The sequence below is a fragment of the Amblyraja radiata genome, chromosome 8 (assembly GCF_010909765.2).
Source record: "Amblyraja radiata isolate CabotCenter1 chromosome 8, sAmbRad1.1.pri, whole genome shotgun sequence".
In the NCBI taxonomy this organism is placed as follows: domain Eukaryota; kingdom Metazoa; phylum Chordata; class Chondrichthyes; order Rajiformes; family Rajidae; genus Amblyraja; species Amblyraja radiata.
Window position 1 is genome coordinate 65,101,589 of NC_045963.1, and position 23,684 is coordinate 65,125,272.

The window sequence follows — 23,684 nt, forward strand, 5'->3', positions numbered from 1 at the left end:
TATTCCAAGTCATTTATATATATATTATATTATATTATATTATTATATATATTATATATATATATCACAAACAACAGAGGTCCCAACTGTGATGGGACGTGCTAACGACACAGAGTGGTGAATTTTGTCTCGCAGAGACCAGGTTCAGTGGCCAATCAGTGGAGGATTGAGTGCGATTGGGATCTGGCACAGAAGGGGAGTTGAAGCTTGGGATAAATCAACGATGGGGATAGTAAATGGCGGTGCAGGTTTGAGGGTCAGATTTGCCTACTCCGTCATCTGCTTGTGAATAGAATGAAATTTATTTTCATTTGGTATCTGTTCCAGCCATCAAGAACGAGAGGATCTACAATGAAACCACGTGGAATGCATTTCTTGAATCCAGGACTTCAGTTCCAAGTAGGTGACAGCTTGAGGAAGCCTGTATCCACTGGTTAAACTGGCCGTTGCAAGTGGAAACCCCAGATCATGAAGGGCTTGTGGTCGGTCAAACATCTGTATGAATGCGTTTCCCTCCTTCACCTCAAACAGCGGCAATGTGTCTGGGATTATGGGGAGAAGGCAGGAGTGTGGGGTTGATAGGGAGAGATAGATTAGCCCTGATTGAATGCTGGAGTAGACTTGATGGGTCGAATGGCCTAATTCTGCTCCTAGATACTATGAACGTCTTCTCAATTCTTTTTTTGCATGCAGCTAAAATAACGTAAAGCTCAGTCCCACATTATCTCAGCTCCAGCGGATATTATGGGGATTGACTTCCTGGTGTGGTGTTGACCTATTTCAGGAGGGCTATACAGGAGGAAGCAAGCTTCACCAGAGATCCAGAGATAGAATAACAGATTCAGGGAACACCACACCATAAGTCCACAAGAAACCGTACAGGTCGAGAAAATAAGCTTTATTTGTGCCCAGGGACATTTTCTTGGATCTCAGCTGAGGAAGACAGTTGTTACACTAATTCTGAGGGGCCATGTTGAATTAAGGAAACATTTGAGACTTCAATTCAAGCCATGCCATGTTTGTTGTCATATGCACAAGTATGGCGAGGTACAGGTACGATGAAAGCAGCATCATAGGCACATATACTTAGGCACATACAAACATAATTTATATATAAATTACAAATAAATGCTAACAAAACAGTGAAATGAAAAAGAACAGTAAAAAGAAAAAGAACATCAGTAAAAAATGACACAATTAGAAAATAAGTCTATGGTAGAGGTGGTCCATAGTGTTCTATGGCTGAGGTAGGATAGGGGTGGTGCAGGCAGGTTCAAGACCTGACATGGTGAAGTGGATAAGGGGTTGAGTAGGTGTTGGATCTCCCACAGGTGAGCCGGCACCATATCCTATTGCAGCAATGCTACATGAGATGACACCAGTTTGTTGCATCTTCAGTGTGCGCTTGTCCAGTCTTCGCTTCCAGACGTCTATGCTCGTTGAGTGTCCCTGCCAGCTGGACTCCAAGAAATCAGAGAGAGAGAGAGAGAGAGAGGGGTAGACAACCTTTTGGTCCACTGTGGCCGAACCAGCAGTATGTTGGCTCTGCGTGTCCCGTGTGCTTTACCTGTGTGCGCTGCCATGTGGCTGATTGCTTTGTTCTGTGTGCCGTCTGTCCTTGCTTAGGTTCCAGAGTCCCTCTGTGCCAGCTCACCACACATACTTTGCTCACCCAGTAGTGAGGCACCGGGTGACTCCACAAAGACTCACCCCACAAAACCATTTAGAAGACTCAGTATGCAGGTAAGAGCAGCCTGCTTGCATTTTGACTTGTGCTACGGTGATGTAGTTGTGTGTGTGATCTGTGCGTGATCTGTGTGTGTGTGTGTGTTTGTGATTTGTGCGTGATCTGTGTGTGTGTGTGTTTGTGATCTGTGTGTGTGTGTGTTTGTGATCTGTGCGTGATCTGTGTGTGTGTGTGTGTGTGATCTGTGTGTGATCTGTGCGTGTGTGTGCGTGTGCGTACGTGTGTGTGTGTGCGTGTGTGTGTGTGTTTGTGATCTGTGCGTGATCTGTGCGTGTGTGTGTGTGCGCGTGCATGCATGTGTGTGTTGTCTGGGTTAAATGTCAGACCAACTCAGAGAACCAACCTCCTAGTAAAGGAAGAGTACGCTGCCCCTTGTAACTTAGAGGCTTGATAGTTTCCAACCACAGTTACCAGTCAAGTACCCCTGAACTGTAGGCGATGTGTACTTGGAATGATCCTACCAACCAGACAGTCTGATGAGCAGTAAAACGTGGCCTGGGGCAGGGGGTGACCTCCTGATGTTTTTCATAGAGAAGAGCTACGGGATATTATCTACTCGTTGCATCCTCCGACAAAATAAACTAAACTAAACGAAAAATGTCTTCCCCCAAGTTTGCCCTCTGCTTTAGACCTGCCATGAGGAATAGATTCCTATTGTCTACTGTATCACCCTCCCCCTCATAATATTGTCCACCTGCAGCTGGTAGACCAGCTGCCTCATGACATCAGAGACCCAGATTCGATCGTGACCTTGGGTGCTATCTGTGTGGAGTTTGCACATTCTCAATTTGACCGCGCAGGTTTCATTTGGGTGCTCTGGTTTCTTCCCGCGTCCCAAAGATGCAAGTTAATAGTAATGTAATAAATGAATAAGAAAATGGGATAAGATGGAATGGGTGATCAAAGGTTGTTGTGGACTAGGTGGTCTGAAAGGCCCATTTCCACGTTGTATCTCTAAACTAAACCGAACCTCCCTTGGCCTCCTCCACTCCAAGATAAACAGGTTTTGTAGTTTAGTGTAGAGACACAATGCGGAGACAGGTACTTCAGGCCCATTGAGTCTGTGCCGTCCAGCGATCCCCGCACACTTATATTATCCTACACACACTAGGGACAATTTACAATTATACCAAGCTAATTAACCTACAAACCTGTATGTATTTGGAGTGTGGGAGGAAACCGGAAAAGCCAGAGAAAACCCACGCAGGTCATGGGGGGAACGTACAAACTTCGGACAGACAAGCACCCATAGTTAGGATCAAACCCGGGCCTTTGGAGCGGTAAGGCAACAATTCTACTGTTGCGTTACCATGCTGCCCTCTAACTAGTGAACGGGTGATCAATGGTTGATTTGGTCTTGGTGGGCTGAAGGGCCTGTTTCCATGCTGTATCTCTAAACAAAACTAAACCTCTGTCATGTTCTCACATGACCTCCTCTGCTCCAAGACCGCAAACTCAGCAACATTTCCTCTCACATTTGTGGGAAAGTCTGACCATCTCCCTGTGCCTGTAGGAAGCGGATCTCATCGGAGAGATTAACAACAAAGAAGATGCCCAGAAGCTCTGGGAGATGGAACAGGTCAAGCTCCAGGAGAGGATCAAGCAGCAACAACGGGAAATGGCTGAAGATAAGAAGTGGCTGGAGAAGGAAGAGAAGCTGCTGGTAAGGAGCTCCACATGATCACACCATAAGTCCATAAGTTGTAGGAGCCAAATTAGGTCATTCACCTATCAAGGCTACTCCGCCATTCAATCATGGCTGATCTATCTTGCCCTCTCGACCTGCCTTCTCCCCATAACCCTTGACACCCTAAGTAATTAAGAACCGATCAATCTCCACCTTAAAAATATCCATTGACGGCCTCCACAGCCTTCTGTGGCACTTTGACACCACTTTATTACTTGCAATGTGTGACTACAGCACCTTGCAAGGTTTTACTCAGGATGGAGACAGTCCATGGAATAATTCTGCTGCATGTTGATGGGGAATATAGCATACAGAGGGCTTGTATTCACTGGAGTTTAGAAGGATGAGGGGAGATCTTATAGAAACATATAAAATTATAGAAGGACTGGTCAAGCTAGATACTGGGAAAATGTTCCCAATGTTGGGCGAGTCCAGAACCAGGGGCCACAGTCTTAGAATAAAGGTGAGGTCATTAAGACTGAGGTGAGAAAAAACTTTTTCACCCAGAGAGTTGTAAATTTATGGAATTCCCTGCCACAGAGGGCAGTGGAGGCCAAGTCACTGGATGGATTTAAGAGAGAGTTAGATAGAGCTCTAGGGGCTAGTGGAGTCAAGGGATATGGGGAGAAGGCAGGCACGGGTTATTGATAGGGGATGATCAGCCATGATCACAATGAATGGCGGTGCTGGCTCGAAGGGCCGAATGGCCTCCTCCTGCACTTATTTTCTATGTTTCTATGTTTCTAAAACAGTTGACGAGAATCAAGGACCAGAGAACATATTCTTTAGGAATCAAGAACCATAGGACAAGGGTTCAGGGAATCAAGAACCAGAGGGCATAGAATTAAGGCAAGGAGGAAAAGATTTAATATGAACCTAAGGGGAAACACTTTTACACATCGGGTGGTAGGTATACTTTATATTTACAATACAATACAATACAATACAATACAATACAATACAATTCAATTTATTGTCATTTGGACCCCTTGAGGTCCAAACGAAATGTCGTTTCTGCAGCCATACATTACAAACAAATAGACCCAAGACACAACATAATTTACATAAACATCCATCACATTGCTGTGATGGAAGGCCAAAAAAACGTATCTCTCCACTGCACTCTCCCCCCCGATGTCAGAGTCAAAGTCAAAGCCCCCGGCGGGCGATGGCGATTGTCCCGCGGCCATTAAAGCCAAGCCGGGTGATGCAAGGTCGCACACCGGGTTCTTGATGTTAGAGCCCCCGGCGTGCGCTCGCAGTCCCGCGGCCATTCCAAGCCTCGCGGGGCGATGCTGTAAGGCCCCGCTCCAGGAGCTCTTCAACCCCGCAACTCGGGCGGGAGAAGTCGCCGTTGCGGGAGCCCTGAAAAGCGGACTCCCTCCAGGGACCAGCGGGCTCCCGGTGCCGCCGTCCGCCAGACCCGCAGTTGCAGCCACCGAATCTCCGGGGGTCGGGTCGCAGCAGCGTCCACCACCGCTCCACCCGCTCTGGACTCGGCCAGCTCCGCGACGGTGAGGTGAGTAGTCGGCACCACAGCCCCCGGTCTTCCTGTTGGAGGCTGCTCCTCGTTGCAGCCCCAACGACAACGGAGACCCAACAAAGAAAAGGTCGGGTCTCCCGTGCAGGGAGAGATTTAAAAGTTACCCCCACCCCCCCCCCCACACCACCCCCCCCCCCCCCCCCCCCACACACATACCCCAACAAAAAATAACAAAAACTACATAAAAACATAGACATAAAATAATAAAAACGCAGAGGCCGCTGCTGACGAAAGTCGCGCCGCCCACCGATTTAGGAGGGCACATCATCCGAGGACGTACACTCCATTGAGGATAAATGGGGATCCTGTGGATAGGGTGAACTGTTTTAAATATCTGGGAGTCCATATCTCCGAGGATATGACGTGGGCATCACACGCCTCAGCACTCGTGAGTAAGGCAAGGCAGCGCCTTTACCACCTCAGGCAATTGAGGAAATTCAGAGTGTCTCCGAGGATCCCCCAGTGCTTCTACGCAGCGGCGGTGGAAAGCATCTTGTCTGGGAACATTACCATCTGGTTTGGGAATTGCTCTGCCAAGGACAAGAAGGCCTGCAGAGAGTAGTGCGTTCGGCCGAACGCACTATGGGAACTTCACTTGCCCCCCTGCAGGAACTATACATCAGGTGGTGCAACTCCAGAGCCAACAATATCATGAGAGACCCCTCCACCCCTGCAACGGACTGTTCCAGCTGCTACGGTCAGGCAAACGCCTCCGTTGCCATGCGTTGAGAACAGAGAGGTTGAGAAGGAGTTTCTTCCCAGAGGCCATTCGGACTGTAAACGCCTATCTCACCAGGGACTAACTCTACTGAACGTTTTTCCTTCCATTATTTATGATGTAAAGGTATATGTGTGTTATGATTGTGTTTATAGTTTGTTTGGTTGTTTGGTTGTTTGTCTTTTTGCACAAAAGTCCGCGAGCATTGCCACTTTCTTTTCACTGCACATCTCGACTTGACTTGACTTGTATATGGAACGATCTGCCGGAGGAGGTAGTTAAGGCAGATAACATCACAATGTTTAAAAAGACGTCTAAAGAAAGGTTGACCCGAAACATCATCTCATTAGTTCATAAGTTATAGGAACAGAACTAGGCCATTCAACCTATCAAGTCTACTCTGCCATTCGATCACGGCTGATCTATCTTTCCCTCTCAACCCCATTCTCCTGCTATCTCCTCATAACCCCTGACACCCTTACCAAACGCCTATTCTTTTTCTCCAGAGATGCTGTCTGACACGCTGAGTTACTCCAGCATTTTGGGTCTATCCAGGGATATTCTTGATTGTTTTGTTCAAACCAGATTGCTTTTCCATGTGTTTGTTAGGACCGTGTTAGAATTCACTTTTGCTCTTCTCTCTCCCTTAGGCTCCAAATGAAAACCAGTCCCAAAACGTAAGTCTTCTTTCTTCAATGTGATTTACTTTCAAAGTCAAGTATGTTAATTGATGTGCAAATTATGACAGATGTAAGCCTGCAGAGACTGCCACTGTTGTTATTGCAGCAGTTCAACTTTTTAACTGTTCTCTACAATGCCGAGGTGTGTGACTGAATATATATCACATAATGGGTGTTAACCTGTAAAAAGCCAACCAACCCCTCTAACGTCTTGTTGCACAGCACCGACCAGATAAGTTCAATGTTCATTCAGCTTTTGTCATAAAATAAGTCCCAGTATTAGACCAAGAACATTAGTGAAGCATCTGGACTAATGCCAATACCCACATTCAGTTTCAGGTGGTGAATCTGTAGAATTCTTTGCCACAGAAGGCTGTGGAGGCCAAGTCAGTGGATATATAAGGCCGAGATAGATAGGTTCTTGATTAATACAGGTGTCAGAGGTTATGGGGAGAAGGCAGAACAATGGGGGTTAGGAGGGAGAGATAGATCAGCCATGATTGAATTGCGGAGTAGACTTGATGGGCCAAATGGCCATATTCTGTTCCTATCACTTAACTTAACTTATGATCTTTCCCCACTGTCTCTTCTGCATTGACCGCTAGTACTGCTGGTGTAATGGGATATGTTTTAAACCTGCATGCCCTCTGCACCCCTAACTGGCCCAGGGTCAATCCCATGCCATGACTCTAATGGTGCGTGGGGGTACACAGGGTCATGAGGTGACAGATTGTGGGGTGACCATTTTTTGCTTAACTTACAAAATTCTTAAGGGGTTGGACAGGCTAGACGAAGGAAGATTGTTCCCGATGTTGGGGAAGTCCAGAACAAGGGGTCACAGTTTAAGGACAAGGGGGAAATCTTTTCGGACCGAGATGAGGAAAACCTTTTTCACACAGAGAGTGGTGAATCTCTGGAATTCTCTGCCGCAGAAGGTAGTTGAGGCCAGTTCATTGGCTATATTTAAGAGGGAGTTAGATGTGGCCCTTGTGGCTAAAGGGATCAGGGGGTATGGAGAGAAGGCAGGTACAGGATACTGAGTTGGATGATCAGCCATGATCATATTGAATGGCGGTGCAGGCTCGAAGGGCCGAATGGCCTACTCCTGCACCTATTTTCTATGTTTCTATGGTCCATTGAGAGACCCAGTTCTGAGCTGCCAGATCTGTTTCCTATTTGACTTCAGGGCTTTTAGGAGTTAAGTAAGCTAATCATTGCTGAGATAACCCAACTCTCCTTTTTCTTTTCAGGAGAGTGACCCGGAGTCGTGCTACAGTAAGTACCACTTCATGGGAATTATTTGAGATGTTTTAGTCCTGTGGAACTGTCTGCAGAGCGGTTGTGTGGCAAAGGGGTAGTCAGGGCCTTTGAAACCATGTGGGATCTTACAAGCCTGTTCCCAGTCTACTCCCAACCACCATTCCCAGACTTCTTTCCTGTTTCCATTCCCATTCCCTTACCCTTTTCCGTTCCCAATCCCATTCTCACTTCCCCTTCCCGTTCCCAATCCTACTCTCATTCCCCTTTCCTCTTCCCATTCCCATTCCCATACCCCTTTCCAGATCCCAATCCCAATCCCATACCTCCTTCCTGTTCCCAAATCTATTCATAAACTGTTTCCTATCCATATCCTATTTCCAAATCTCTCTTTCCATTCCACCCAACAATCCTGTTTCCAATCCTATTCCTAAACCCTTTCCTGTTCCCAATCAATCACATTCCCCAATGCAACCTCCAGTTCATTTGGCAATAGCAATGACAATGTATTTAATACTGCAGCAAGTTTGGAACAGTGTGTTTAGGATCTCCAGTGTCTGAATGCCAGGGCTCAGACCTTCTCTATGGTCTCAGACTAGGGGGGGGGGGGGGGGGGGGAGCGGAAGGCAGTGTTGTGTGTCTAGGAATTGTGGGCAGATTCTGGACCCCAATCTTTGAGTTTGTTTCAGGTGTCCAGTGGTGAAATCTGTGTGTGTGCATGTGTCTGTGTGTGTCTACCAGTCTGTGTATGTGTGTATGTGCACGTGACACTATGACACAGCGGTAGAGTTGCTAGCTTACAGCACTGGAGACCCAGATTCGACCCGGACCATGGGTGCTGTCTGTACGGAGTTGATACGTTCTCCCTGTGACCACATGGGTTTTCTCCAGGTGGTCCGGTTTCTTCCCACATCCCAAAGATGTGCAGGCTCGTAGGTCACTTGACTTCGGTAAAATTGTAAATTGTCCCCAGTGTGTAGGATAGTGTTAGTGTACGGGGTGATTGCTGGTCATTGTGGTTTTGCGGCTGAAGGGCCCGTTTCCACTCTGTGTCTCTAAAAGTCTAGAAATGTGTGTGTTACTCTTGGCATTGACTAATGTCAATTATTTTTCTTTGGAGCTGAGTTCACGGTGGCGCCAGAGAAACCTCCGAGGAAGAATCCGCCGGTGAGTGTTCGGAACAAAGTGAGCCGGGTCTGCGGCAATACGTCCACCTGTGCCCTGAAACTGTCTGTCCGTCTTTTGTCTGAGGCACAGACTGTCCACCTGAGCTCTGAGACACAGTCCGTCTGCCTGGGCCCTGAGATACAGTCTGTCTGCCTGTGGTCTGAGACACAGACTGTCCACCTGTGGTCTGAAACAGTCTGTCCCACACTGTCTGGTTTTACACACAGTCTGTCTCACGCGGCCTGTACTCTGAGACAGTCTGTGGACTGAGACAGCTACTGATGATCTCCCAGTATCTGCCCTGCTTTACACAATACCTCCTGACCGAGCCATGTTAGGACGGTGCCCACAAGGTGTGACAGTGCCTCTGGCGTTTGTTCACCAGTGCTCTGCTAGTTGAATGAAGAGGTTGGAGACCAACCCATCAGGGAGTGCCAGCCGGCCTGGATCTCCCAGACCACCGCTCATAACTCAGCACGCCGGGACTCACGCAGAGTCTGGGATGTGGCGATTGGATGGGTCCCTCCAGCACCCCGAGCACCGCACTGTGCGCAGCTGTATGTGAGCTTTCAACACTGACATGGATCTGGTCAAAAGACATTGCTTCATCCTGTTAACCTCAGTGAGGGTCTCACAGCTCAGTCACCACGTCCACTGATGTCCCCTTCAATGAGGATCTCAGATCTCAGGGACCATGTCCACTAAGTCCTACCTCACTGAGGGTCTCAGAGCCCAATGACTCTGTATCTACTGATGCCCCCCTTCAGGGAGGGTGTCAAAGCCCAATGACCAAGTCTATTAATAAACCCCAGTCTCTGAGGGTGTCGGAGCTCAGTGGCCATGTCCATGGATGTCCCCCTCAGTGAGGGACTCACAGCTCAGTCACCATGTCTACTGATGTCCTACTCCCGCAGTGATAGTCTTATTGCTCCATGGCCATGTCCACTGATGTCCCACACCCGCAGTGAGGGTCTTACTGCCCAATGTCCACTGATGTCCTCCCCCCTCTTAGTGTGGGTCTCACATCCCAGTTCAGGTCCACTCACGTCCCCCCTCAGTAAGAGTCTCACAGTCCAGTGTCCGTGTCCACTGACATCCTCCCCAGTGAAGGTCTTCCAGCCCAGTCTCTGTCCGCTGATGTTTTCTCCCCTCAGTGAGAGTGCCAAAGCCTGTTTTTACTAATGTGAGGAACTACAACTTGACTTGCGCTTATTCCCATCCCTTCCCTGCTTTGTTTGCTCAGCCGATTCAGGCAGCTCCCACAGCCAACCTGGACCGCACGGATGACAAGGTGTACCCCCTGGTCATGGAGCTGGTCAAGGCCGTGCTGCATCTGAAGAACCAGGTGTACCAGCTGCCGACGGATGAGTACATCCACCTGGTGAAGGTGAGGGGTTGGCGCGGCAGGTGTGGTGTAGATCCGCCACATCCCCCACAACCGTGCCGCCAAAACTGTGGCGGCTGCGCATTTGTGGGTTGTGTGAAAGAATTTCACCGTGCTGTGCATACGTGACAATAAAGAACCATTGAACCATTGGGAGCTCCTCATGGCTGAGAGGGAACACACTGGTGGTGCCCTACCACCACAGGGTGAATGCCTAGACCATCTGCGGCTTATGGTGAGATGGTTTGAAGGTGGAATTCAGCCAGGACATAGAGGACCTAGCCTCCTCTTGAGGTGGTGTTAGGGGATCATTTATCCCTGCAGAGAGGCTACCAGGACCTAGCCTGACATCTCATACAGAGCTTGTATCCAGGAACAGAGGCTAAGCACTCAGCCATGTTATAGTCAGTTGAATGAAGAGCTTCAGGGGACTTTGCATTGATGTCTCGTCCAACACACTGCCTCTTCAAGCTTGGGGTTGAAGCGGACAACTCAGAGTCAAACCAAGGCCGGGGTTTAGCAAAGGAGGAGGCCATTCAGCCACTAAACCTGGCCTAACTGTGGTGATGTTAGTGGGTCCATGTAAAAGATACTTTGTAAATGCGGAGAATTGATATGTCTTGGACAGTGTAGGAACTTCCCTACAGAAATCAGACACCATTGTCTCTTGAGAACACAGTCTGTCAGTTTCACCATGAGTGGTCATTAAAATTGACAAGCAATTGTAACCTGGTGCCACTTGTGCAAGGATACTCTATTGAACAATGTAACATGCAGCCTTTATAATATTTGGCTTGTAGTACCAAAAATTGCTATTGCCGTAGAAAAGTAACTTTGTTATTGTGAGTCTGAACGTCACGTCTCTGGCACCTAAACACATTTCCTCCATGGACACAATAGTCTTTAAAACACAAATTTGTATTTTGTGAGGTTTCTTAGGAGCGTAACTATCATATAATAGCACATAATAGCAAAACCACTTGTAAAGAAGCAAATATGAATGGCCATTGCTGCCGTGGCTTTTCCAATGAATCCTTCTGTTTTCCTGACATCTTCCTTCCTGCTCCCAGACCGTGGGTATGAATCTTCGGCGTCTGACCAGCAGTGTGGACGAGCTCTTGCCGAAGCTGCCTGCCTCATCACGGACAGAGGTGAGTCTCGCCGATGGCAGTCCCAGCATTGCGTTCTTTCTCTGAGGTGGGCCTCCATGAGAGGTGTGTTCGTTATCGTTATCCCCACGCACTGAGATGTTTCCAAATGAAGTCAGTGTGCTTTCATCTCCCGATGGCCCAATCTCTTTTCAGTCTGCTCAGTCTGAAGAACGGTCCTGACCCACAACATTAGTTGTCCACTTCCCGCCACGGATGCTGCCTGACCCGCTGAGTTCCTCCAGCACTCTGTTTTCTGGCCCAATCTCAGACCTAGAGCGACCCCGTTCCAACTGTGCACTGAAACTACATCCATCGATCAATCAAGCCCCCCTCACCTGTATCCACCCATCACTCGCCATGATTTGTCCTGCCCTCACCTCTCTCCTCCAGCTTTCTCCAACTACAATCAGTCTGAAGAAGTGTCCGGACCTGAAACATTGCCTGTTCATTCCCACTAGATGTTGCCTGACCCGCTGAGTTCCTCAAGCACTTTGTGTTGAGTTCTGCAGGAGGACAGGTGGAACGGAGTAGGAAGGAACTGCAGATGCTGGGATATACCGAAGACAGACACAAAATGTTGGAGTAACTCAACTGGCCAGGCAACATCAGTGGAGAAAATGGATAGCTGACTTTTCAGGTCAGACCAGGGCCGGATTTAGATGAAGAGAGGCCCTAAGCTGTTCCACTTGTGAGGCCCCTCCCAATCCCCCACCCCCATGACTAGAGGAAGATGGTCCACCAGATTGACACCGATTTGCAGCCGTGCATGGCCAATGAGTAATGACATGCAGCAAAATTATAATACAGTATCTCAACTCTTTTTACACATTGCAATGAATGCAATTTTTATTATTTCTTTCCACTTCCAAACAAAAATGTGGTTGGATTATTCAGCGTATGATCAACCTCGGTGAGACCAAGCGCAGGCTTGATGATCGCTTCACACAACACCTCCACTCAGTTCGTAATAACCAACCTGATCTCCCGGTGACTCAACATTTCAACTCCCCTTCCCATTCGGAATCCGACCTTTCTGTCCTGGGTCTCCTCCATGGCCAGAGTGAGGATATTGGAGGAGCAGCACCTCATATATGCTTGGGTAGTTTACACCTCAGCGGTATGAACATTGGCTTCTCTAATTTCAGGTAGTCCATGCTTTCTCCCTCCTTCCCCTCCCATTCCCAGCTCTCCCACAGCCTACTGTCTCCGCCTCCTCCTTTCTTTTACGTCCCCCCCCACCCCCCCCCGACATCAATCTGAAGAAGGGGCTCGACCCAAAACATTGTCTATTACTTTGCTCCATAGATGCTGCCTTAAAGTTTTTCCTCAGCTTTCTTGTCTACCAATGGGATCCCACCACTGGCCACATCTTCCCATCTCCCACAGAGGTGTGACTTACCTCTATCTGTGATAGCCTGTGTAAATACTGGCCTCGATTATCCTTTAAACCTTTTACAAATAAAACAGAAATTCCTAGTTACTGCTCTCTCTGTGAAGGTCAATTAGTTATTTCTGTTCCCCTTGACTGGGCCTCTCATTATTTTGTACATGCCAATTAAATCTCCCCATCCCCCAGTCCGGTCAGACATTGTCCTAACTATAACTCAACCTAGGTCACAACCACTCTGCGGCCTCCCAACAGCTGCGCACATTGCCCTCACTGTGGCCTGTTCTGGCGTAAAATCCCTGCTCTTGTACCCTCTGTCACCACCATGACCACCTATCCTCCTGCCTCCTTAGAAAATAGGTGCAGGAGTAGGCCATTCGGCCCTTCAAGCCATTCAATATGATTGTGGCTGATCATCCAAAATCAGTACCCCCTTCTGGCTTTTTCCCCATATCCATTGATTCCCTTAGCCCTAAGAGCTAAATCTAACTCTCTCTTGAAAACATCCAGAATTGGCCTCCACTGCCTTCTGTGGAAGATAATTCTACAGATTCACAACTCTCTGACTGAAAAAGTTAGACTTCATCTCAGTCCTAAGGGCCTACCCCTTATCCTAAATGGCATACCCCTTCTTCTTAAACTGTGACCCCTGGGTCTGGACTCCCTCAACATCGGGAACAATTTTCTTGCATCTAGCCTGTCCAATCGCTTAAGAATTGTATATGTTTCTATAGGTCGATGAGTTTGCTCTCCAAGGTCCTATCCTTTTCCTTGTTTATCTTCCCTAAATCCATCACCTAATACTTCTCAGAACTGGGCCCTCTTTGGCTTCCCTGGCCAGTGTATTTCATTGAAAGACGCAACATGGAAACAGGCCAACATGGAAATACTGGCCATTGATCACCCATTCACATGAGTTCTATGTTTATCCCACTTTCGTATCCATCCCACAAAACACTAGGGTCAATATACAGAAGCCAGGTAACCGACAAACCCGCATGTCTTTGGGTTGTGGGAGGAAACCAGAGCACCTGGACGAAACCCACATGGTGACAGGGAGAACGTGAAAACTCCACAGACTGCACCTGAGGTCAGGATCAAACCCAGGTCTCCAGGGCTGTGAGGCAGCAGCTCTACCAGCTGCTTCACTGTGCTGATTTGATGGATTGATCAATATCAGGCGTTGAGAATGATTTATGGACAGAACTGGATGACGCAAACTGTGCAAAGCTTCAGACACATCTCTGGAGACTTTCACTGCCCACTCAGGCAGCCCCTGGGTTGGAGGGTGAGGAGGAGCATTTACCTCCATTCACAACCGTAACATTTGCCGCAGAAATTGGCCATCCCATCTGGACTATGCAAGTGGCACAGTGGTAGAGTTGCTGCCTTACAGCGCCAGAGACCCGTGTTCGATCCTGACTATGGGTGCTGCCTGTGTGGCGTTTGTACGTTCTTCCTGTGATTGCGTGGGTTTTCTCCGGGTGCTCTGGTTTCCTCCCACACTCCACAGAGACGTGCAGATTTGTAGGTTATGGGCTTCAATAAAAAAACTTGTAAATTATCCCTAGTGTGTAGGATAGTGCTAGTGATTACTGGTCGGCATGGACTCGGTGGGCCGAATGGCCTGTTTCTGCTCTGTATCTCTAAAAATAAATCAACTGTTACCACAGGAGTAGACCCCAGGGGAGTTCCATGCCCTGTGTTTGCCAATTGTGTGACTGAGGGTGAGAGTTTCCCATCTCTTCCAGATCGAGGGGACGCAGAAGCTCCTAAACAAGGACCTGGCTGATCTGATAAGCAAGATGAAGCTGGCCCAGCAGAACTCGGTAACCTCGCTTAGCGAAGAGTGCAAGAAGCAGATGTTGACAGCCGCGCACACCCTGGCAGTGGACACAAAGAACCTGCTGGATGCTGTGGATCAGGCCCGTGTGCGTTCAGGAGAAGCCAAGCCCATCCCCGACTGACCGCGGCCCTCCCGCTCACTGCCTGCAGGCCTGGAGAAAGGGGACCTAAGCGCAACCCAAGCTGCATGGGATTAGTCCTAGAGCGTGGGGCGAGGGGCACTCCCCAGGGGGAGGGGAACACTGGCATTGTCTGAACACAAACCTGGCGGCTTGTGTTTGGAGGGTGGAGGGTTCTTCTAAATCTAACTGATCCCGTTTGGCATTTAGCTCTCTGTGATACCATACACTGTGATTCTGCGCTTCGCCAGATGTTTCCTGATGTGTTGTCATTTTGAATCCTAAGGCACCTAGAAATACCTAATCATAAAGTGCCAGACGGGAGATGCCAGGCATTGTCTGGCGAGGCCAGAATGAATGTCTCTGAGCGCTTTCACCCAACATCATGGATGCATTTGTAAATACCACGGCAGGTGAAGCACCAACAGGAATCTCGCTCAAATGTGAAACGCCTTGCCCATTCATTCCTCGCCTCTCAACACAAAAAGATTTTGGGGGAAAAAAAAACTCGGCTTGTGTTGAGTTCTTGGATATTTCCTTTCTCCAATAAAGGTAGAAGTGCGAAAGCCAAGCACGGATGTGATGACTGCTGAAGACCTGAGACTTGGTGGCTGCAAGATACCTCATCTTGCAGATGAGCAACTATCAGTTAATGTATTCAGAAATGTATTCACTTCAGGGCTGCTGGGATGGTGAGTAAATCAGAAGTTTTTGACCCCACATCTGAGGAGGGATGTGCTGGCATTGGAGAGGGTCTAGAGGAGGTTTAGGAGAATAATCCCAGAGATGATTGGGTCAACATATGACGGCTCTGGGCCTATACTCAATAGAAATTAAAAGGATGAAAAGGTGGGGGGGGGTGACCACATTGAAACTTACTGAATAATGAAAGGCCTGGACATAATGGATATAGAGAGGAAGTTTCCACTAGTGGGAGAGTCTATGTCGAGGCGGAACCTCAGAATAAAAGGACGTATCTTTTGAAAGATGAGGAGGAAAATCTATGGAATTCATTGCCACAGACGACTGTGGAGGCCAAGTCAATGAATATTTTAAAAGTGAAGATTGGCAGGTTCCAGATTAGTAAGGGTGCCAAAGGTTATGAGAAGAAGGCAGGAGAATGGGGTTGAGAGGAAAAGATAGATCAGCCATGATTGAATGTCGAAGTAGATTCGATGGGCTGAATGGCCTAATTCTGTTCCTACGGCATGACTTAGGAGTGATCTGTGCCATTGATCTAACATCGACATCTCAGCCACCTGATACATCATGCTGGTGTGTGGACTTGGATCCGGTTGTATAACTGGGCCCAGAGTTTGAATTGTTCTCTTTCCACCTTACTCTCCCTGATCTGTGGACCGCAGCTGGTGTGACCAGACGTGATTCTGGACTTCCCCGGTTCAGCCTTGTGACATGACCTCTGAGCACCAAGTCATCAGGGCTCATCTGCTGATGTGATCTTCCCCAACATCTCACACAGCAGATACTTCAAACCCAGCAGCAGACGACCTTCCTCACTGCTCTCCAGCTCCCACAGTTGTACCCTCCATTATTTACATTTACCACTCAAGACCCAACACTGGTGAGGGTGATGCGATTTAGTGTGGTTTGACCAAGTCCTCTCGTCTTTGGAACACTGCACCTGCATTTAATCTTTATCACGTCCGACAATAATCTTTCTGTGACCTGCTGAGCATAGTGAGATGGAAATGCTAGAGAAAGATGGGTGGGAGTATGTGGTCATTGTGGATTACTTCATGTGGACACGGACTTGATAAACCAGCTCCATGCATCTACACCTCTAAGATTTAATGGTGACCTGAACAGGAGATTTTTCATACATAAGGTGCTGAGTATATGGACCAAGCTACCAGAAAACCTTTTAGAGGAAGATAGTAATCACATCATTTCAAAAACATTTGGACAGGTACGTAGGTGGGTGGTTTAGATAGATATGGGCCACCCACAGTTCTGTTGGCTACGGTCAACAAAGATTAGTTGGACAGAAGGCCCTGTTTCTCTGCTATAGCATCATAGTGTCATACAGCATGGAAAGAGGCAATTTTGTCCAGCAGCATCATGCTGACTAATGGCCCACCTATCCTTATTAATCACATCTCCCAGCATTGTTGCATTACCTTCTATGCCTGAGCAATTCCAGTGTTCATTGAGACATGTTTTAGAACATAAAACAGTGCAGCACAGAAATATTGGGGGGGGGGGGGTGAAGATTCTGACTGTCTATGCCTCTCATAATTTTATATACTTTATCAGGTCTCCCCTCAACCTCCAGCATTCAAGAGAAAATGGAGACTGAAATGCTCTCCACCAAATTCTCACGCAGTTTATTCCAGGTACTCACCGCTCTCTAGGTGACGAGGTTCTCCCTTAAATTTCCCCCTCACCTTAAATTTGTGTCCTCACAGCTTTTATTCACAGCTGGTTATGGGGAAACTTTTATACGACCCACTCTAGACCACTCATTAGTTCACTTACCACAATATAGTGTATGCTCTTCACCTCTCTGCTCCAAGGTAAATGGACCAAGCATCATGAGATAAAGTAACTGAGAACAGGGTTCATTGGAAATGATCTGTCAAGTAAGGCAGCATCTGTGGAGGGAGAAGCAGAGCTAAGGTTTCAAGTTGATGACCTTCCATTAGATGTGCCTGACACCGCAGGACTATCTCCATGGTTTTATTTTGGTGGTGCAGCATCTGCAGGATTTGACATCAAGCTGGAAATGGCTGCAGATTTCTGGTTTTAAAGGCTGCTGGAATGATCAGGTAAATGTCGGAGAATCCAGTGCCATTTTCTGCTGTTCCTTGTCACACAGAAGTAAAAACAGAATGTGACGCTGTACAACTGGGTTAGTCTCAATCTATTTCTTGTACCCGACCCTGTGCTGTATTTGTATTGATTTCAGATGTGAAGTGTTTCAAAGCATATAAAAGTTTTGAAGCCTAATGTTACTCACCTGCAAACTTTCAGTAACAACTGATCATCTTGGTCCCCGCAGCACCCGACTCCCCCTTTCGGAATGTCAGATCTAATTCAAACCTGGGTCGGCATACCTGGATTTGCTCTGACCCAACAAATTTCCATCTCGTGCATCCTTCCCTGAATCTGGAGAACTATGGAAAAGTAAAACCAATGCACCAACTATCTCAGCAACCACTTCTTTCATACCCCAGAATGAAGTCTTTTTGGGCCCTGATATTTGTTCGCCCGCAGTCCCAACAACCCTCTCAATCCTGGTGATCCTAACATTCCTAAGTTCTTCCCTCTTTTCCAATTCCCAATGTACAGCTGTAGCTGAAAAGCTACATATTTCCTCTCCTACTTGAGAAGAACTTGCCACATTTCCTTGCCAAATTGTATGGGTTTCCTTTCCTTTCATACAAAATACCTGCTGACTTAACCTGCCACCCCCTTGCTTTCTATTATTAATTCCTTATGGTCAATTTCTGTTTTCTTTATTAAGTATCTGGAGAAATTCTAACTTTTTACATTTTTGCCTTGTACCATAGTTTGCCTTGTACTATATTTTTGTCTTGTACTATAACTTTTCATTTCTTGATCTTTGTTGTCATTCTTTGTGATGAAAATAAACACGAGATATCTTCGAACTTGCCACCTGTCCTTGCTGAATTGTATGGGATTTCTTTCAGCACTTTACTAAATTTTAATTTCATTTAAGCACAGAAGGTGTAATGTACCCTTGGCAATTTTCTTTCTCAATGGAGTGTGTGTGCATGCGCGTGTGCATACACATGAACATGCACCCAGTTTGTATGAAACAGACCTATCTATGTACAGTATATTAGTGTCTACCCTGTACATTGGGGAATTCCACTGGTGTTGATGCAGCATACGTGTATAAAGATTTTTTTGTGTGTACAGTGCAACTATATATGTAGATCATGTGTACACAGTGTGCAGTGTATCAGTCAATGTCATAGTGTGTACAGTACAGAAACGGGCCCTTCGGCCCACCGCATGCATGCCTACCTGCACTAATACCATTTGCCTGCATTAAGTCCGTATCCATCTTTGTTATGCTTATGCAATTGCTTGTCTAAATGCCTATTAAACTTAATGATTGTATCTGACTCCATCATCTCCTCTGGCAATCAACCATTCTCTGAGTTTAAAAAAATACTCCATCTTCCTCTCGCCTTCAGCCTATGACCTCTTGTTTTTAATACTTGAAGCATGCGAGTAGCAGTATGTGACTTCAGTCTTTTGCACCCTCTTCCTGTCGGTAGCAGTGAGAAGAGGGAATGGCCAGGATTGTGGTGATCCTTAATGATAGATACCACCTTTTGAGACAGTGCCTCATGTTTCCAGTGGAGAAGGAGCATTCTGGATGGGGTTGAGAACCTCTGGTCCATGAATCAGGAGCTCACAGTTTCACTGCATAAATGGTGGAAAGAGAACACCACCTCAAACACCCCCCAGCCACTCGGCCCGTTAGCAATGTCCTGGCCCATCTGTGGATGGGTTTGCGGCTCCTCATCAGTTGGTATGCAACTGGAGTGAAACAAGTCTTCCTGGATCTTGAGGGACTGCCTGAGGAGTGGAATACTGGCCCAATCTCTCTCCGACCATGATACCCCATCCAAGCTAGCCCCATTTGTTTGCCCATATCCCTCAAAAGATTTGTTATCCATGTACCTGCCCAAATGTCTTTTAAATGTTGTCATTGTATTTGCCTCAATTCCTCCCTCTGGCAGCTCATTCCATGTACTCACCGCCTCTGTGTGAAAAAGTCGCCACTGTTAAATCCTTTCCCTCTCTCCTTAACCCTATGCCCTCTAGTTCTTGATTCCGCTATCCAGCACATAATACATTGCATTCACCCTATCTATTCTCATGATTTTATACATCTCTATGAGATTACCTCTCAACCTCAACCTCCTACACTCCAAGGAATAAAGTTATAGTCAACCTCTCCCCCTCAGTTCAATCTCTCAAGTCCTGGAAACACCCTCATATTTTTTTCCTGCACTCTTTCCAGCTTAATGTCATCTTTCCAATAGCAGCATGACTAAAACTGAATGCAATGCTCCAAATGTGGTATCACCGATGTCTCGTGTGTTGTGTACAACTGTAACATAATGTCCAAACTTCTATACTCAATTCCCTGACTGATGCCATTTTCAGGGAACTATGAACTTTTAGTCATCGATCCTTCTGCTCTACAACACTTACCAGAGCCCTACCATTTACCATCAAGGTCCTGGCCCTGGTTTGACTTCCAAAAATGCAACGCCTCACAGTTTTCTGAATTAAACTCCATTTGCCATTCCTCGACCCACTTGCCCAGCTGAGAAGATCCTGCTGTAATTCCTGATAACCATATCACCGATTATCCTACTATTATTATACCACCTATTGTAGTGTCATCTGCAAACATACTAAACATTCTTTGTGCATTCTCATCCAAATCATTGTAATGAATCACAACAGCAATGGGTCCAGTGCCACTTCCTGAGGCACATCTCTGGTCCCAAACGTCCAGTCCGGAAAATGACATTCCACCACCACCTACAATGAAGCCAATTTGGTATTTAGTTAGCTAGTTCTCCCTAGATCCCATCTCATAATACTATTCACCTCTATAGCTTCCTCTGACAGCTCATCCCAGATACTGACCATCTGAGTGAAAAAGTTAAAGCTGAGGTCCCTCTTAAATCTCTTTCTCACCTTAAGCCTATGCCCTCTAGTTTTAGAACTCTCTACCTAGGAGAACAACACCAACAGTTCAAGTTTCAGGACAACTACCTGGATTTCAGTGGAAGATCAGACTTGTCATGATATCATAGAATCATAGTTCAGGCACATAGAAACATAGAAATTAGGTGCAGGAGTAGGCCATTCGGCCCTTCGAGCCTACACCGCCATTCAACATGATCATGGCTGATCATCCAACTCAGTATCATGTACCTGCCTTCTCTCCATACCCCCTGATCCCTTTAGCCACAAGGGCCACATCCAACTCCCTCTTAAATATAGCTAATGAACTGGCCTCAAGTACCTTCTGTGGCAGAGAATTCCAGAGATTCACCACTCTCTGTGTGAAAAATGTTTTTCCCCTGGCCTCTTGCTCTTTTTGTCCTGTTCCTTGGCAGACGATGGAGCCACTGATACTCAACCTGTCAGGCAGAACGTCCCACCTTTGCCATTTCCATTTCAGATTTCCAGCAGCTGCGGGATTTTATTTTCATAAACCCCCCTCTGTGGATGTAGTATGTTATAGAAACAAGGAACTGAAATAAGCCATTCCTCTCCTTAAGAGTCATCTGGACAGGTACTTGAAAGAGCAGGCCATTGAAGGATATGAAATTATCTCAGGCAAGTGGAATTAGTATAGATAGGCATGATGGTTAGCAGTAGCCACATGGGCCGAAGGGCCTGTTTCTATGCTATACAACTCCCTGACTAGTGAGTAAGGTCATGGCTGGTCTGATCTTAGCCTCACTTCCATTCTCCTGCTTGTACATTTGGAAAGGCAAGATCTCCCCTATAGACCAGCAGTCTGTCAATCTCCACCTTCAATATGTAGAAACAAGGAACTGCAGATGCTAGTTTACAAAAAAGAACAAAAAGTACTGGAGTAACTCAATGAGTCAGGCAGCGTCTCAGGAGAACATGGATAGATGACAATTTGGGTTCTCCAGAGATGCTGCCTGACCCGTTGAATTACTCCAGTAATCTGCATCCATCTTGAATATATTCTCTAACTCTAGCACCCCGTCCCTCTGGGAGAGAGCATTCGTGAGATTTCTGATCCTCTTGAGAGAAGAATTTCCTCACTTGCGTGTGAATTGGGGGCACCATAACTCAGAAACTGAGACCTCTGGTTTGGGTCTCCTCGTCCCTCACCCAGCCATACCTCACATCTTTGAACAAGATCCCTGAAGTCCCCAAGAACCGCTTGGATGGAGAGCACAATCAAAGGATTCTCTAGTGTGGTTCAATGCAACAATATCTGTAGGTGGAACAGAGCTCCTCAGACACAGTTGCTGCCTTACAGTGCCAGAGATCAGGTTCAATCCTGACTACAAGTGTTGTCTGCATGGGGTTTGTATGTTCTCCATATGACCATGTGGGATTTCACCCATTGCTCCAGGTTTCTCCCTCATTCCAAAGACATGCAGATTTGTAGGTTAATTGGCTTCTGTAAATATTATCCCTGGTGTGTAGGATAGTACTAGTGTACGGGTGATCACTGGTTGGCATCGACTCAGTGGGCCGGAAGGACCTATTCCATGCAATATCTTTAAACTAAATTAAACTAAACTAAGCAAAACTTGTTTTCCAAAGATAGACACAAAAAGCTGGAGTAACTCAGCAGGTCAGACAGCATCTCTGGAGAAAAGGAATAGGTGACATTTCGGGTCAAGACCCTTCTTCAATGAGAGTCAGGGGAAAGGGAAACAAGATATACTGTAGATGGTGATATAGAGAGATATAGAACAAATGAATGAAAGATATGCAAAAAAAAAACATTCAGTGTCGAGACCTTTCTTCAGACTAATGTGATGTTTTGGGTCGAGACCCTTCTTCAGACTGTTGTGGTTTTCACATCAGTCTGAAGAAGGGTCTCGACCCAAAACATCCCGCATTCCTTCTTTCCAGAGATGCTGCCAATCTCGCTGAGTTGCTCCAGAATTTTGTGTCTAATGAGGATAAATGCCTGGGTACATTATAGAACAGTACAAGATTAATATAATAAGATTAATATAATAACACAATATTAATATGGGTATCAGGGGTTATGGGGAGAATGCATTTAGGAGGGAGAGGTAGATCAGCCATGATTGAATGGCAGAGGAGACACGATGGGCTGAATGACTTAATTCTGCTCCTATCACTTATGTCCAAGAGCAGGAGGGCCCTTTTGGTCCACAACGTCTAGACTGAACATGACGTCAAGCTAAACTAATCTCCTCTGCCTGCACATGATCCATATTCCTCCATTCTTTGCAAATCCATATACCACATCCTGTTCACAAATAGCGGTGCAGAGCCGGTAGAGTTAATTACTACCTCGTCAAACTAATTTGAATTATTTGGGAAGTTCCAGAATCTGTCATCAACATTGTTATCATGGTTCTTGGTCATCACTGGGTCTAAATCCCACTGTTAGAGAACACCAACACCAAACAGGACTATGGTTCAAGATGGCAGGTCCCCCTCGCCTCTCAAGGGCAGTGCAGGACAGGCAATGAACAGGGACCTCAGCATCCCTAAAATTAGTAATTAGTAACATTGGGATCCTGTTGAGATGGGGAGGCCGATGTGATTGAACAATTAGAATTAAACACAAAGTACTTGGAAACATAGAAACATAGAAAATAGGTGCAGGAGTAGGCCGTTTGGCCATGCGAGCCAGCACTGCCATTCAATATGATCATGGCTGACCATCCAAAATTTGTACCCCCGTTCCTGCATTCTCCCCGTATCCCTTGATTCCCTTAGCCCTAAGAACTATATCTAACTCTCTCTTCAAAACATCCTAAATTCCAGTGAATATATGCCTAGTCGATCCATTCTTTCATCATATTTCAGGCCTACCATCCCTGGGAATTACCCTGGTGAACCTACTCCCTCAATGGCAAGAATGTTCTTCCTCAAATTAGGAAACCAAAACTGCAGGCAAAATGCTGGGAACTATAGGCTGGTGAGCTTAACATCTGTAGTTGGTAAATTAATGAAGAGTATTCTGAGGGATAGGATATACAGGCATTTGGACAGGCAAGAGCTGATTAGAGATAGTCAGCATGGTTTTGTACATGGGAGGTCGTGTCTCACAAATCTGATTGATTTTTTTGAAGATGTGAGCAAAAAGGTTGTTGAGGGCAGATGTTGAGTGCATGGACTTCAGTAAGGCATTCAACAAGTTTCCACATGGTAGGCTGCTCTAGAAGGTTAGATCATATGCAATCCTAGTAGAGATAGCTGAATGGATAATAAATTGGCTCCATGGAAGG

General features: G+C 46.6%; 1 protein-coding gene and 1 long non-coding RNA gene across 3 annotated transcripts in view; one reads left to right on the plus strand and one right to left on the minus strand.

The window, feature by feature from the left end:
- Window positions 1-15,488, plus strand: part of ptk2b (protein tyrosine kinase 2 beta) — a 115,653-nt gene extending 100,165 nt beyond the window's left edge. Inside the window, exons 23-31 of one of the 2 annotated variants that reach the window (XM_033026102.1) lie at window positions 328-399; window positions 1,627-1,743; window positions 3,261-3,410; window positions 6,346-6,372; window positions 7,626-7,650; window positions 8,753-8,799; window positions 10,043-10,186; window positions 11,254-11,334; window positions 14,473-15,488. In XM_033026102.1, the coding sequence (XP_032881993.1) occupies window positions 328-399; window positions 1,627-1,743; window positions 3,261-3,410; window positions 6,346-6,372; window positions 7,626-7,650; window positions 8,753-8,799; window positions 10,043-10,186; window positions 11,254-11,334; window positions 14,473-14,688 (879 nt within the window). In that variant the 3' untranslated portion in view covers window positions 14,689-15,488. The remainder of the gene's footprint in view (window positions 1-327; window positions 400-1,626; window positions 1,744-3,260; window positions 3,411-6,345; window positions 6,373-7,625; window positions 7,651-8,752; window positions 8,800-10,042; window positions 10,187-11,253; window positions 11,335-14,472) is intronic. The other variant, XM_033026103.1, reaches the window with a different exon arrangement.
- Window positions 73-16,231, minus strand: LOC116976324. Its single transcript, XR_004412930.1, has 3 exons — window positions 16,195-16,231; window positions 7,479-7,480; window positions 73-86 (listed from the first exon to the last, which is right to left on the minus strand). It is a non-coding gene; the product is annotated as an uncharacterized LOC116976324 (long non-coding RNA).
- Between the last annotated feature and the right edge of the window lie 7,453 nt (window positions 16,232-23,684).